The sequence below is a fragment of the Canis lupus genome, chromosome 21 (genome assembly GCF_011100685.1).
Source record: "Canis lupus familiaris isolate Mischka breed German Shepherd chromosome 21, alternate assembly UU_Cfam_GSD_1.0, whole genome shotgun sequence".
NCBI lineage: Eukaryota > Metazoa > Chordata > Mammalia > Carnivora > Canidae > Canis > Canis lupus.
The window spans coordinates 28,799,826-28,815,216 of record NC_049242.1 but is presented as its reverse complement, the minus strand read 5'-3'; the positions used below and the strand labels follow the sequence as shown (position 1 = coordinate 28,815,216).

Below are 15,391 nucleotides of genomic sequence, written 5' to 3'. Positions count from 1 at the left end.
TGTTTCCTTTTACCTGATTATCTTAATTTCTATTTGTCCCAAATTTCCAGAAGGTGGCTTCTGGGATGAGGTGGAGCAAGTGAAGGGATGATGCACTTTGAGGTGAAGGTTAGGAGCCATCATTCATGCTGTCTCCTACCTTGATGCTTTGTCTGTCATGTGTATTCACCTGATCATCACACTTTCATAGTGTTTCTACCATGGCATAGACAGACTGCTGGGCACTGGTGATAGAGAAATGAGTAGACCCCAGTTACTATCCTCAGAGAGCTCATAGACTAATGGGAGAAGCAGGAATATAGACAAACACTTTCAATCTCTAACCTTTTGTGTTGGAGACAGGATGTCTGAAAGAAAGTGAAGAACTCCCCCAACACATCCTCCGGGGCCCATCTCCCATCTGTATTCTCCCACCTGCCTACCATGTTGAGCTTCAATGATACCCCCTTCCATCCAGCCACACTCCAGCTGACAGGCATTCCGGGGATGCAGACAGGCCATGCCTGGGTTGCCCTGGCTTTCTGCATCCTCTACCTAATTTCCATCATAGGCAACCTCAGCATCCTCACTCTGGTGATTCGGGAGCCTGCGCTGCACCAGCCCATGTACTACTTCCTCTCTATGCTGTCTCTCAACGATCTGGGAGTGTCCTTCTCTACACTTCCCACTGTGCTTGCTACCTTTTGTTTCAACTACCACCATGTTGGCTTCGATGCCTGCTTAGTTCAGATGTTCTTCATCCACACTTTCTCTTTCATGGAATCAGGCATATTGCTGGCCATGAGCTTTGATCGCTTTGTGGCTATTTGTGACCCATTACGATATGCCACTGTGCTCACCAACAGCCGCATCTTGGCTATGGGCCTGGGCATCCTTGCCAAGAGTTTCATCACTCTCTTCCCTTTCCCTTTTCTGGTAAAACGACTGCCCTTCTGCAAGGGCAGAATTTTGCATCATTCATACTGTCTCCATCCAGATCTCATGAAAGTGGCCTGTGGAGACATCCATGTTAACAACATCTATGGGCTTTTTGTGGTCATTTTCACCTATGGCATAGACTCAGTATTTATCCTGCTTTCCTATGCATTGATTCTGAGAGCCGTGCTGGCCATCGCATCCCAGGAGCAACGGCTCAAAGCACTCAACACCTGCATGTCACACATCTGTGCAGTGCTGGCTTTTTATGTGCCCATAATTGCTGTCTCCATGATCCATCGTTTCTGGAAAAGTGCCCCATCTGTTGTTCATGTCATGATGTCCAATGTCTACCTGTTTGTACCCCCCGTGCTCAACCCGATCATCTACAGTGTGAAGACAAAGGAGATACGCAGAGGGATCTTCAAAGTCCTCTATAAATCCCAGAGCTGAGGAAGGCTACTGAGAGAAGTCCTCTGGAGAAAAGACTGGGACTGGCTTGCCAGCTTTAGAAATGCTCAAACACGGGGAGGGGAACCAGAATCTTGATAATTGTGAATATGGAACTAATAAGAGAGTATCTGACTCAGTAAGATGTCATAAATATATATTGGACATTTACCATGTGAAAAAGCTTGTGCCAGTTGCTTAGAATGTTATAATGGTGAACAAATCATATTAAGAGATAGATGCATCAAGGGAAAAACATAAAAATGAGTAACAGATACACTGAAAAATGTTTATGGAAACAATGAAATTTTACCTAGCACATAGGCTGAGCACAAATAATTCTACAGCCACCCAGAGTGAGGGAAGCGATAAACACTGGAGACAAATAAAATTCTGCGGAGGCTTGGTGCTTCATGGGCAAGAGAAGACACATTTGGCTTGTGGATATGGGGATAAGATTGTGTGTGTGTGTGTGTGTGTGTGTGTGTGTGTGTGTGTGTAAAGTGGTTTGTGAAGGATGAGAGGGTTAGGATACTTGGTACAGGGTGGTAGGAAGAAGTGAAGGTAATGATCTTAGCATAAATAACTGCCTGAGAAGAAATCTTTAGGCAAGTGAATGCTAGGACCTTACTTTTCCCAGTGTGGCCCAATGAACAGCAGCACGGGTATATCTGGTAACCTATTAGAGAAACAGAATCTTATACCTCACACAAGACCTACTGAATTCACATTGTATTTTATTAAGACCCATGGTGATTAAAGCTTGAGAAGCACAGTACTACTCTATTCAAAAAACCTCTCAGGCAGTGCCCATGTGATTTGTAACAAAAGATAACAAGACTCATGAGTTACAAGAGTCTGAAAAAGTGGTTCTCAAAGTGGAAGTCCCACACCAGCGTCACCAGCAACATTTGGGAACTTGTTAAGCATGCACATTCTCAGGCCCTTCCTCAGATCTCTTGAACCAGAAACTCTGGGGAGTGAGATCTAGCAAACTGTGTTTTAATTAAGTCCTCCAGGTAATCCTGATATAATTCTCCAAGGTTGAGAAGCCTTAATCTAGAATATCGGTCTAGAATATTTAGAAGAATTGCAAACAGTTTTGTAAGGGGAAGTTGCACTTTGAGAAGCTTGAGAAGTACAATCTTGAGAAGATCATGGGTGGTTTTATTTAAGGATTTTATTTATTTATTTGAGAGTGAGAGAAAGAGAGAGCAGGAGGAGGGGCAGAGGGGAAGTGAATGGGACAAATAGTTTCCATGCAGAGTGCTGAATACCCCCTCAGTCTCACGACACTGAAATCAGGACTTGAGCTGAAATCAGTAATCGGATGCTTAATCGACTGTGCCACCCAGGTTCCCCATGGGTGGTTTTTAAAGCTGAGGGAGACTGAGTGCAGGACAACTAGACATATGGTGCTATGGTAAAGGGAAATGCAGACTTACAGCCTTTTACCTCCATGAGATGGTGCGGGTGGAACACTGAAATAGCATCACAGAAGGATTTGATGAACAATTCCTAGCCATTCCACGGTCACCCTGAGGCCCCGCATCCCATCATGTGATTCCCTTCCTTACCGCCCCCACCACTGCCAATTCCCACCCCATGCCAGCACAACCTACCTAGAATCCAAAATTCAGGCACACTGTACTTTTAAGGCTGCCCTCTAGGCAATTAGAAACTAGAAGGAAAAAAAAAATCAGTTGTTTGTCACAGTGGGATGTGAAACCTTGCTAGTTGTCAATGGGATTTCAAAGCATACCAGTCCCCCTGACCAACAACTCTCTGAGGCTTCTCTTTACTACAAAGTACATGAATTTTTTTCTAAAGAGTATATTCCTTTTCTTTCTTTTTTTTTTTTTTTTTGAAGGGATATGCCTCCTGTGGTTATATTCTTCTACGACAAGCATGCACTTGCATTGTGCCTGTTCTGGCTTTACTCTATTGTGGAAAATCCCAATGATACTCCACAGGGCACATTTATTTCTTTGTTTAAGCTTTGTGGAGGGAAAGTGTTTCATAATTTCCCCATGGATGACTTTTAACACTTATAATAATTCCCTTTTGTTGGGATTTGTACAGATGTTATATTTATCACTCCAAATGAGTACTTAGGATTTCTCTTGATTTTTCCTGTCAATGAATGGAAATAGAAACTGAGTCTTATCTATATCTCAAAAAGTTCTACACCTAGCACAATGTTTGGTACCCCCAGTACATGTTAGTTAAATGAATAATCAAATGACTAATCAAATAAATGAATTAATGGGATCTGATCTTATGCCTGTTCCTCATCATGTCATCCCTAATGACAAAGCTAGAGTCACTCGGTTCTATGACTTCTCAAAGTCTTGCCCCTCCTCATCTGGAGCATATGTCCAATCTGCATTTTTTTAGGTCTCTTTTCTTTCTCCCATGATTTTCTGACTTTTTAAAAGATTATTTATTTATTTATTTATTTATTTATTTATTTTATTATTTTTTTTTATTGGAGAGAGAGAGAGAGAGGCAGAGACACAGGCAGAGGGAGAAGCAGGCTCCATGCAAGGAGCCTGACATGGGACTCGATCTCAGGACTCCAGGATCACGCCCTAGGCTGAAGGCAGGTGCTAAACCACTGAGCCACCCAGGGATCCTGATTTTCTGACTTTATTCACAAGGTTATTATCTAAATTCTCTTGAATCCCATCTCCAGGTTCCCAACTTATTCATCTGACTGAACCAATTCTACAATAATGGAAGGCAGAAAGTGCTCTTAAACTGGCTCTCTGAGATACTTCAAAGTTCCTCATGGACAAGGTGGAAATTTCCTCTATATCCATCTTCTATTTGCTTTCCCTATATATCCTGCCCCTTGAATAAAAAAGAGGGAGAGAACTCCCCTGCTATCCCTTCCTAAATATATCTTTACCTTATTTGAAACTGAAACAAGGAAGAGGCCAACTGAAATACTTAGTGGTAAGTCTAGATATTTGGGATATGAAACTGGGGACTCTTGCAAAACTTATGATAATTATCATGTGAGGTACAATCACATTAAAACTGTCACTTTCTTCTTTTCATTTGAATGTCTACCCCTATAGATAGGTACTAACTTCCTTATGAATTGGGTCCCAAGTTGAAAAAAATGCTAATCTCTTGAAATTAGGAAGCTGGTAGATGATAAAACTGGGACTCAAACCTATCTATATTTGTGTGACTTTGAACCCCACAGTCTTTTAGCATCCTGGGATGTCTCTCCTGGAGACCTCAGAAGTTGGGGGATTGAGGACGAAGGATGGGAGTAAGAGTTGAGTGAGGAACAGCTGTTCCCCACATAAGTGGGTGAAGAAAGCTATGATCATATCCCCTATGGGTTGAATTCTAGGCTCCAAGTGCTCTTCTCTTGAGTTCTTAGTCCCGGACTTTGTCCACTGGGGTCTAAGCTTTAGATTCTGCCTGAAATAAAGGTTTTAAACCCAGAATTTGAGGGTGTAGACTTCTGGTTCTGGACTGAGAGTTCCAAATTTGAGACGGGATAATTGGGGCCCATGAGAATGTTGCCATGGATTTTGGGACTTGTCCTCATCTTCTTCATCACAGGGAAGAAGTTGAGATTTTTATTTTCTGTGTGGAGAGAAGGAAGTATATTTAGGGGATGTGTTTTTCTTTTCTTTCTGTTCCCAAGGTGACAGCTAATCCTTCTCTTTTCCCCATCACCAGTTTAGCATCACCCTCAGGCACACCAAGACCCCAGGGTCCTGGCCTCCAGGGAGTATCACTCAGAGATACAGAGTCGGCCTCCTCTTTGGGCTAGTGCCAGCCTAAGGCTTATCTTTATGCCTTTGTGAGCTCTGGCCTACCCTCTTTCAATCTCATTGCCATCTTACAAAGCTCTCTCAGGTGAGTCTGAGCTTGTTTGTGCCTCCCAGGTATACGTGCAAGAGTATGTTTTTGTCTACAATTCCATTTGTGCTTCTGAGTTTCTTTTGGTCTCTCTGTCTCTGCATCTTCGAGTGAGTCTCTATCAAGGCCTGTAGGGGCTGTGTACTCACTGTGATTTGTTTGGCCAGCGAGGGAGAGGTTTAAGAAATAAAATCCCCATATCTAATTTTAATGCAGGTTTCCTACAAATAGAGTAATATTTATTCAAATGCTCCTGTGTCCTCCCACACAGGTAGGGTGCTGGAAGGGTCCTGGAAGCTGGCTTAGAGAAAGACACATGATCACACATCAAGAGTTGAGAGCTGGCCTCTGTTGGGCCCCACACAGATCCACAGCCATGATATTCTCAGTGCTATGGAAGAGAGATCTTGGAAGGCAGGACATCAGGCCTGAGGGCAGAAAGAGAGTCAAAAGGGCTTTTAATCCCAATTAAAGGGATTGTTGGAATTGTCCCTCCAGTATTCCCATCAAGGATTATTCAGTCTTTGCTGAAACATCTTCACTGATCAGAAGGTTATCATCCTGTTATATAGCTTTGACCCTTAGAAAACTCTTCCTTACCTGGGTCCAAGACTGTCTCCCTGTGATCTCACCTATCACTCAGTACCTCTTACACGCACCCCCCTACATCTCTCTCTTCTCTCCAAACAAAATACCTCTGGATCCTTCTGTGCACTTTAAATGACTTGATCCCCTTGCCCTTGAGTGTGACCCACCTGGTTTACTCCCGATCTACAGTGTAGAACCCAGAAATGAAAGCACTCAGTTATGGTCCTGAGCAGTATGTTCATACTTTTATTAGTTCATGATTTCTTAAGCATGTCTTTCTGTTAGAATTATGTGAAGCACTAGGAAAATAAGAATGAACTAGGCAAAAATTGACCCTAAAAGATCTGAAAGCAGGACAGAAAGGACAGAGGCATGAATGCAATTCTACCAAAATGGAAAAAGTCTGCACAGAATATTTTATTTTATTTTATTTTATTTATTTATTTATTTTTTTGCACAGAATATTTTAAAGTCACAGGTGAGAAAGTATTTCTGCTTAAACAGTGTTAGGAAAAGGTGCAGATAAAATGAAAGTTTTGAGTATAAATAATAGTAGAAGTTAAGAAAATCATCAAAGAAGATAAAGACAATGTAAGCAGGTGGAAAAGTATTGAATTTTACGTATATATGTTAAGACACATTGTCTTCTGAATAAAATACTTGCATTAACAAAGACTAAAACCAATTAATTTTTATGAGCTACATATCACACTGTCTATCCATACTAGATTTACTCTCTGTGAAATACTCTGACAGGAGGGCTTGTGATGAGGAAATTGAAATTCAGTTACTTTGAGCAGCTAAAGGAATTGAGGAAAAGTCATCTGAAGAAAGGAAGATTACAGAATATTAGGATGGAACATTGAGATACATTCAATAATTTATTATCCAGTTGGAGTATTTATTAAGAATCTGTGATGTGCTTGACCCTGTGCTAGTATTGGGTGTCCAATGATTAAAATATGAAAAAAAAAATAAATGCTATATTTACTTTAGTGGAGTTTACAGTGTAATAGGGGATATAACATTTAACAAATAATTATGTAAGTAAATACATGTTTGCAAGTTAAGATGTGTTTTGGAAAAAATTAACAGATATCATGAAGAATAATATTCAGGTGAAACCTGAAAAAGATTGTTGTGGCTCTGTGTATGCAGCAATTATATGTAATGCAGTGGAAGCACATTTAAGCCCAATGAAAGAAAGCACTTCGGAAGTCAGTGCATCTAACCAAGATACTGGCTGTAGGTACAGTGAGTCCCCATCATTGGGAATGTTCAAGCTGAGTATGGGTGATAGTTTGATAAGGATATTGTAGAGGGAATTCTCTCATTTTGTACAAGACTGGACTTTGGCTTCAGGTCCTAGAAAGACTGTTAAGTTGGTGGCCAAATCAATGGGTTTCTGAGAAGGGCCACTTCAGAAGGTCTCCTCGTCTCTTCCACCTGTCCCCCTGTCTGCAGAGGAGGCAGGAAAAAAAATGTGCATCTGCTACTCTGTCCTTTTCACTGCTTGTGAAAATAAAGACCAGCTTCTCCAGCATCTACACATTCTTCTCCTTCAGGTGACTTCCATTTCAGATGCCGCGGCTGGGCTTCATAAGAAGGAAGGACTGCAGGACTTAGAGTTGGAAGAGCCAGATTCTAGGCCCACCTTAGCCTCTTACTGGCTTACTTCACATGATTGTTATGGGACTGAAATGAGGCAGCTTGGTAGTGAGGCAGTGGCCCCTCTGGTTATCATTTCTATGATTCACATTGTCATTTGAGTTAATTTCCTGGAACTGTGCGCTCCTGGGTTCTTCCCTTACCATGCCCCAACTCACATGTTCCCCCACCACACACACTGTGGGTCATGGTTGGTACTTCCAAGCCCTCGCTGTTAACTTTCTGCCAAAGAGATGAGGTTTTATCAGTGGCGGGCAGTCTCAGGTGAGGCAGGTGAAGACTCACAGGTGAGATGATTAGATAAAGCCCTAAAATGCTAACAGGCCCTGCTCTCCCATTGGGTGCACCTTCACAGAAGTGATTATGCGAAACTAGCCCGCAACCTGTTACTTCTGTGTGCATTACCTTGGGGTATTATGAGCAAACCCAAGTTTATTTAGAGGAGCTCCAGGATGTCAAAGAATCTAGCAGGTGATGGGACACAAGGAAATATTTAAGTTATAAGTAAGGAGTGGGATGAGAAGTCTGTCTTTAAAAAAAAAAAGACTTGGGGAATCTTTGCAAGTTATAATTTTGCTTAAAACACTCACTGTAAAGTGACTGGAATATCTGCCACTCCAATGGATCTAGATTAGTTCTCAACCTTGAGTTCACTTTGAGAGCTTTAAAACATATTGATAACTAGACTCTGCATCCAAAGATTCTAATTTAATTGGTTTGGGGTATTAACTGGGCACTGGGGATTTTTAAGTTTCCTAGATAATTCTAACCTGTAGCCAAGGTTGAGAACCACGGATTACAAGACAGGACCAAGGGACACGAATGGATAAGGACATAAGCAAATATGTATCACCTATCACAGAAGTTCTTAATCTTGAGAAAAACATGAGAAATAGACTGCATGGGATATCAGCAGGGTTGGTGCATGAAGAGAGGGCTACAGAGTGAAGAGAGTAAGACAAGGCAGATTTGGGGCTCTTCTCACTGAACCTTGTCATGGTCCATGGTCATAACTCTTTGCATTCCCTTAGCTGCATATTGTCCTGCCTGTCCATTCCACTGTAGTGTTCTCATTAAACTTTTTAGATAAATATGGACCATTTAACACCAATAGAAAGTAACCTCAGAGTAAAGAATTGATCAAGAATCCAGGAATCACACATCCATGTCAATTGGGTGAATAAGTGAACTGATCATTGGCGATAATTCAGCTTGTATACCATTTGTGATTGTATCTTCCTACTTCATATTTTAAAATTTATTTTATAAATTTAGGGATGCCTGGTGGCTCAGTTGGTTAAACATCTGCCTTCAGCTTGGGTCATGATCCCAGGGGCCTGGAATTGAGCCCCGTATCAGGCTCCCTACTTCTCTCTCTCTCTCTCTCCCCTGCTGTTCCCTCTGCTTGTGTGCATTCTCTCTGTGTCTCTCTGTCAAATAAATAAATAAAATCTTTTAAAAATTTTATTTTACAAGTTAAAATTATTTATTTCATTTATTATGTTAATAGTGCACCTTGTACCTTACATCACATTATATCACATATTCTTGCCACCTTCTAATTGGGGTTTAACTATTTCTCTCTGATCTTTCACCATGAATGGAGTCCTTTATCTCTGTGTCTTTGACTTCTCCATGGATTCCAGATCAAATCTGTTATTTTTACAAAAGATTTTATTTATTTATTCATGAGAGACACACAAAGAGAGGCAGAGACATAGGCAGAGGGAGAAGCAGACTCCCTGTGGGGACCCTGATGCGGGACTCAATCCCAGTACCTGGGAACACGACCTGAGCAAAGGCAAACGCTCAACCGCTGAGCCACCCAGGTGCCGCAAGAAGAAAGGCAAAATCTGTTATTTTGAAGCCAATACACTTTTGCATTCTGAGAACCATGTTTAAATTTAGAAGTCTTTTGTGTATTAGTATAATTCTCAGTTGGAATGTCCATATCCTTTACACCTTTATTCATATTTCTCCTTTTATAAGTTTTATAAAACCCCTGTCTCATTTTCATTCAGAACCTTTCTTTCCCTGGAGTGGGATGGGGACACACATGGAGGTTACCACTTTCCTTGGTTACCCTTGGCATCCATGATTGCTCAGGCTCACAGTGGCAGAGCTGAAATGCAATTCTTCCTGGTGACTCCATTCTAGATCAAACTAACATTTGGTCTCATCTCCATAGTGAAAATGAGAAACATCACTAGAAGAATCTGCAGATCTAAGCAATCACGTATGTTCTGCAGAAACTGAGTCTTAGGCTTTTGGTACATTCCCTATTCTTCCTCTTTGGGTCTGTCTCTCTAAGAGTAAAATAGTTGATTCAGCATTTTGCATGCCATGCAATATCTTGATTACCATCAACCATATGAGACAGATGGATTTTTATCCCTAATTTACAAATGGGTGCACTGAGACTTGAAGGGTTAAGATATCTGCTGAAGGTCATATTGACGGTAAGCTGTCAACTGGGCTTCAGACTGAGGTCTGCTAGAATCTGTGTGTAGCACTCTAAAACACTGAACATATGATATTAATTTTCCCAATTTTTTTCTTATACACAAAAGTACTACTATTATCTCCATGTTACAAATAAAAAAACAAAAACAAACAAACAAAATCCCCTTTGGATTAGAGTATAAATAAGTTGTCCACATCATACATCTTGTAATCGGCTGAGTATGGATTTTGACAGGTCTGATTTATTCTAGTGTTTCTTTTTTATTTATATATTTTTTATTGGAGTTCAATTTGCAAACATATAGTATAACACCCAGTGCTCATCCCATCATGTGCCCCCCTCAGTGCCTGTCACCCAATCACCCCCTCCCCTTCCACTATCCCTGTTCGTTTCCCAGATTTAGGAGTCTCTCATGTTTTGTCACCCTCTCAAATTTTTCCCACTCATTTTCTTTCCTTTCCCCTATAATCATTTTCACCATGTTTTATATTCCCCATATTAGTGAAACCATATAATGATAGTTCTTCTCCGATTGACTTACTTCACTCAGCATAATAACCTACAATTCCATCCACGGGGAAGCAAATGGCTCTCAACTCTATGGTCAACTAATATTCGACAAAGGAGGAAATACTATTCACTGGAGAAAGGAAAGTCTATGCTAGTGTTGCTGCTCTTAATTTTTAAGCTATGTTGTCTCTCATAAGATTGAACAGTCTCAAATATATCCTTTACATGTAGAATTTTAGGATTCTAGAAGTCAGAGAAAAAGGAGGTGAGAAGAAAGTGTGTGATGATATAGATGACTCCAACATCCCTCACTTCCTTCCATCTCTTCCCTTCAGACTATGAGGTGGGCTCCTAAGGAAGAAGACCTTCAGGAGGAAGCTAATTTATTTTTTCCTCCAAATATCAGGTGAAGACTTATCTCTGCTGTTGGTGACATGGGAGCTGAAAGCAATGAAAGTCTTGACGTCCTATCTGTCTTCCTAACTGGCATCCCAGGATTAGAGTCCCAGCATGGCTGGCTTTCCATTCCCTTCTCCACTATGTATGTTGTGGCCATTGTGGGTAACAGCCTAATCATGATAGCAGTGCAGGAGGACCCTGTGCTACATGAGCCCATGTACCTGTTTCTCTCCATGCTGGCTGTGACTGAGGTGGGTGTTTCTGTGTCTACACTGCCCACTGTCATGGGTATTCTTTGGTTTGATGCCCACCAGATCGATTTTGATGGCTGCCTGGCTCAGATGTTCTTCATCCACACCTTCTCTTGTATGGAGTCAGGGGTCCTTTTGGCCATGAGTTATGACCGCTTTGTAGCCATCTATAATCCACTGCGATATACTGCCATCCTAACCCTGCCCCGTATCATCTGCATGGGTCTGGGAATCACACTGAAGAGTGTGACACTTATGGCCCCACTTCCCATCCTTTTGAAGCAACTGCCTTATTGCCACACTAATGTCCTCTCCCATTCCTACTGTCTCCACTCAGACTTGATCCAGCTGCCTTGTGCTGATACTAAGCTCAATAGTATTCTAGGCTTGGCCATTGTCCTGGCCACTTTTGGGCTGGACTCACTGCTCATTGTGGTCTCTTATGTGCTGATTCTTTACACTGTGCTGGGCATTGCTTCTGAGGAGGGACGGTGGAAGGCCCTCAACACGTGTGTATCACATATGTGTGCAGTGCTTGTGTACTACGTGCCTATGATTGGTGTGTCTGTGATGCATCGTGCTGCCAAGCATGCCTCACCCCTGGTCCATACACTCATGTCTAGCATATACCTTTTTGTGCCCCCTGTGCTCAATCCCATCATCTACAGTGTCAAGACCAAGCCAATCCGACAGGGAATTTTCACCTTGTTTTCTTGCAAGAGGAAATAGTTCTGAATCCCTCCAATAGGATGGAGATGTTGAGCCACTCCATGAACTCTGATGGTGTTTCTGCTGTGAGCAAAGCAGTACACCAGGCATTTTATGGAGGAATAGGAATGAGGAATTCAAAGCGTTGTCACAGGCTTGACTCTGGATCACAAGTCATCTCTAGTCCTTTTTGTTTCGCATCTTGTCAATGTATGTGTGTCTCTGTATGTAGGTAAGTACATGTCTTCTCTAACCAGATGTGATCAGCTTGAGGGCAGAGATGGTGAATTTCACTTTTCCATTTTCCTTTAAAAGCCCTAGCAAAAAGCCTGATAAATAGTTAAGTTTAGCAATAAAGGCTGGAGTCTTACAGATGTTTAAATGGAAATAAAACAAATTGCTGTTTTTGGTAGGTTAAGCAGGGATTAAGAATATTCCCCAAGAAAGAATGATCATCCTAGGAATTTGCCTTTGCATGAGGTGAATAGTCTTTCTGGTTTGTGCCAGATAATCATGGTTTACACTTACCCTCCTCAGCATCATTATTAATAGCACTCCTTTCCCTCTCCCAAATGTCCTTGTTTAGGTAATTAATTATATGGTAACCTATTTATAATGCTGCCTTCTTTCTGTTATATAAGGAACCAGATTCTGTACAATCTTCATCCTGTGGTCTCCACCCGAAGAATTTATTTAACTGGGAGACTCTGAGGTTGAGAAACAGCTGATTAAATTGCCTCAGCTTAGGCATAAAACAAACTACGGACAATCTCCTAGTGCCCAGGTGTCAGATCCTAAGAATACCAGCCAAAGTCCTAAATTTTGCCCTGCTAGAATCTCAGACCCTATTTCTAGGGCCAGTTGATCTGGTGTCACTGTGCCTGGATATTCCCGTTTTTCTTTACTCCACTCCCTTTAGCTGTCAGTAACCTCAGCATATTATGTGATGGGTATATTTTTATATGTTCCTTGACCCTGCCCCCATTTCAGCCCTATCATTGTGGGGCTAATTGGTCCTGCTTGTATCTGCCTATGGCTCTCTGGGGTTTCCTGGAAATCTTTAGTCAAATGAGAAAGACCATTCTCACACCTCCAAAGTGTCACAAGGCTCTATATAGACTGGGTTGATGGGACTGTGCTGGTTGATCAGTAACTGGTTTTAGGCTTTCAGCCTCCAATTATAGGGCCTTTAGCTTACTTTTTACAATGCAGATGTTTTCCTCACCATTTACAGTTCTTTCCAACTTCATCCAGCTTATCAGGAGATGGTGACCTTCTTGTCCCTAATTACTAGTTTACATGCCCACCAGTGACAGCGTCTATAAAGTCAAGATGACTGATTATTTCTTACAACTGCATGTGCACCCCAAATTTTCTGGAAATAAAAAGTTTAATTTTTAGGGACACCAGGGTGGGACAGTCAGTTAAGTGTCCAACTCTTGGTTTCGGCTTAGGTTGTGATCTGATGGCTATGAGCTCGAGCTCAGCATTGGACTCCATGCTCAGCATGGAATCTGATTAAGACTCTCTCTACCCTCCCTCCCCCTCTAAAATAATTAAATAAATATTTTAATTTTATTTTTTTTAAGATTTTGTTTACTTATTCATGAGAGACTCAGAGAGAGAGAGAGAGAGAGAGACAGAGAGGCAGAGACACAGGCAGAGGGAGAAGCAGGCTCCATGCAGGGAGCCTGACATGGGACTCTATCCCAGGTCTCCAGGATCACAGCCTGGGCTGAAGGCGGCGCTAAACCACTGAGCCACCAGGGCTGCCCAATAAAATATTTTTAAGAGTTTAATTTTTAAAAGGGTATGCAAAATACAAACCTAAATTTTGTATTGGAACTTAACAGGCATAGAATTCATCAGAATTTTAGAACATCTGCTCTTCAGAACTATTATTAAGAAAATGAAAAAGTAAGCTAAAGATGGGGAAAATATTTACAATACATATATCTCACAAAGGACTTACATAGAGTTTATAAAGACCTTTTAATGTGATAAAATACAATACAACTAAAACCACAGTGAGCTAGGACTTACCAACCTAGCATGCCTAACATTGAAAAGACTGACAATGCTAAGTGCAAGCAAAGATGTCACATATTGCTGGTGGAAATGTAAAATAGTATGACTGCTTTGGAAAACTGCATGGCAGGCACACCTAGATATTTATACAAGAGAAATTATATCATAATTCATGAAAAAACTTACATAGATTTTTTTTTGTAATAGCCCCAATATGGAAACAACTGAAATGTCCACCAACAGGTGAATGGATAAGCAAATTGGGGATATCCATATAATAGAACACTACTCAGTTATAAAAAGAACAAATTATCATACACACAAAGATATGAATGAATCTCACAAACATGGTGAGAAAGAGAAAATAGACACAAAAGACTACACAGGATAATTTCATTTATATGAAATTCTAGAAAAGGCAAAACCTAATCTATAGTGACAGAAAATAGATCACTGGTTGCCAGGGGCTGGGTGCAGGGAGGGGATTGACTGGAAGTGGTTAAGAGGGAAGTTTGAGGGGAGTGATGGAAAATTTCTGGATTTTGATGGGGTGGTAGGTGTAAGTATTTGTCTAAATCACCAAACTGTACCCTGATAATAATGTGCATTTAATTTTATGTAAATTATAACTCATTATGGTTGATTTTTGAAAGATAAAATACAAGCCTATATTATGTCTTAGATTCAATGCACATAAAAATACTCTATCAACTTGCTATTAAAGTTTCTAAATGCTCACACAGAAAAAATGTGGCTGATCTATTTGCCCAGTAACATTTCTCTTATGACAACGCGTTAGTTACAACTAGTGATATGCACATCGGGGCACCTGGGTGGTTTAGTCAGTTAAGCATCTGACTCAATTTTGTTAGGCTTAGGTCAATGATCTCAGGGTCATGAGATTGAGCCCCCTGTGGGACTCCATGCTTACCAGAGTCTGCTTCTCTCCCTCTCCCTTTCCCTTTGCCACTCTCTACATGCTCCCTCTCCCCCTCTCTCTCTCAAATAAATAAATCTAAAGAAAAAACAAATATCCCCCCCAAACCAAAGACTGATATGCACATAAATAACATCTAAGAAAAATATGTGCAGTACTGTACCATAATGAATGTGATATCTACAATAATTTAATGTTAGCCGATTTTTAATATACATGATACCACTATTTTTTTCCTGCCAGGTTAAAAGTTGTCACTGGAATCCTCTGTTTTGCACACATTACCTGGTGCTCAATACACAATGCAGATAGCACTTTCAGTAAATATTTATATATTTTTACTTAAACCATGACTAGAACCTAGCTCCCAAGATGAGAGTCAAAGAAATACAAATAGATACCAGGCTAGAAATCCATAATCATAAAAATTCACCATAAACATGCTCATATTGGGACATTGACAATATGTCAAATGTTTTACCCTTTGCAAACAAATACAGAAGGATTGTGCAAGCATGTACATTCACGTCTTCTTGGTAAGAGTGGATTGTTAGACAAATTAGACAAGTTCGACATCTTTTTTAATGT

The 15,391-nt window shown here is 40.9% G+C and overlaps 1 protein-coding gene and 1 pseudogene across 1 annotated transcript; both read left to right on the top strand.

Moving 5' to 3' along the window:
• Nucleotides 1-456: 456 nt before the first annotated feature.
• cOR51I1P (cOR51I1P olfactory receptor family 51 subfamily I pseudogene) lies at nucleotides 457-1,188 on the top strand (annotated as a pseudogene).
• A 9,726-nt stretch (nucleotides 1,189-10,914) lies between these two features.
• Nucleotides 10,915-11,859, top strand: OR51K1 (olfactory receptor family 51 subfamily K member 1). Its single transcript, NM_001388703.1, is given in 1 exon segment — nucleotides 10,915-11,859. A coding segment is annotated over 1 exon segment (945 nt).
• Nucleotides 11,860-15,391: the final 3,532 nt, after the last annotated feature.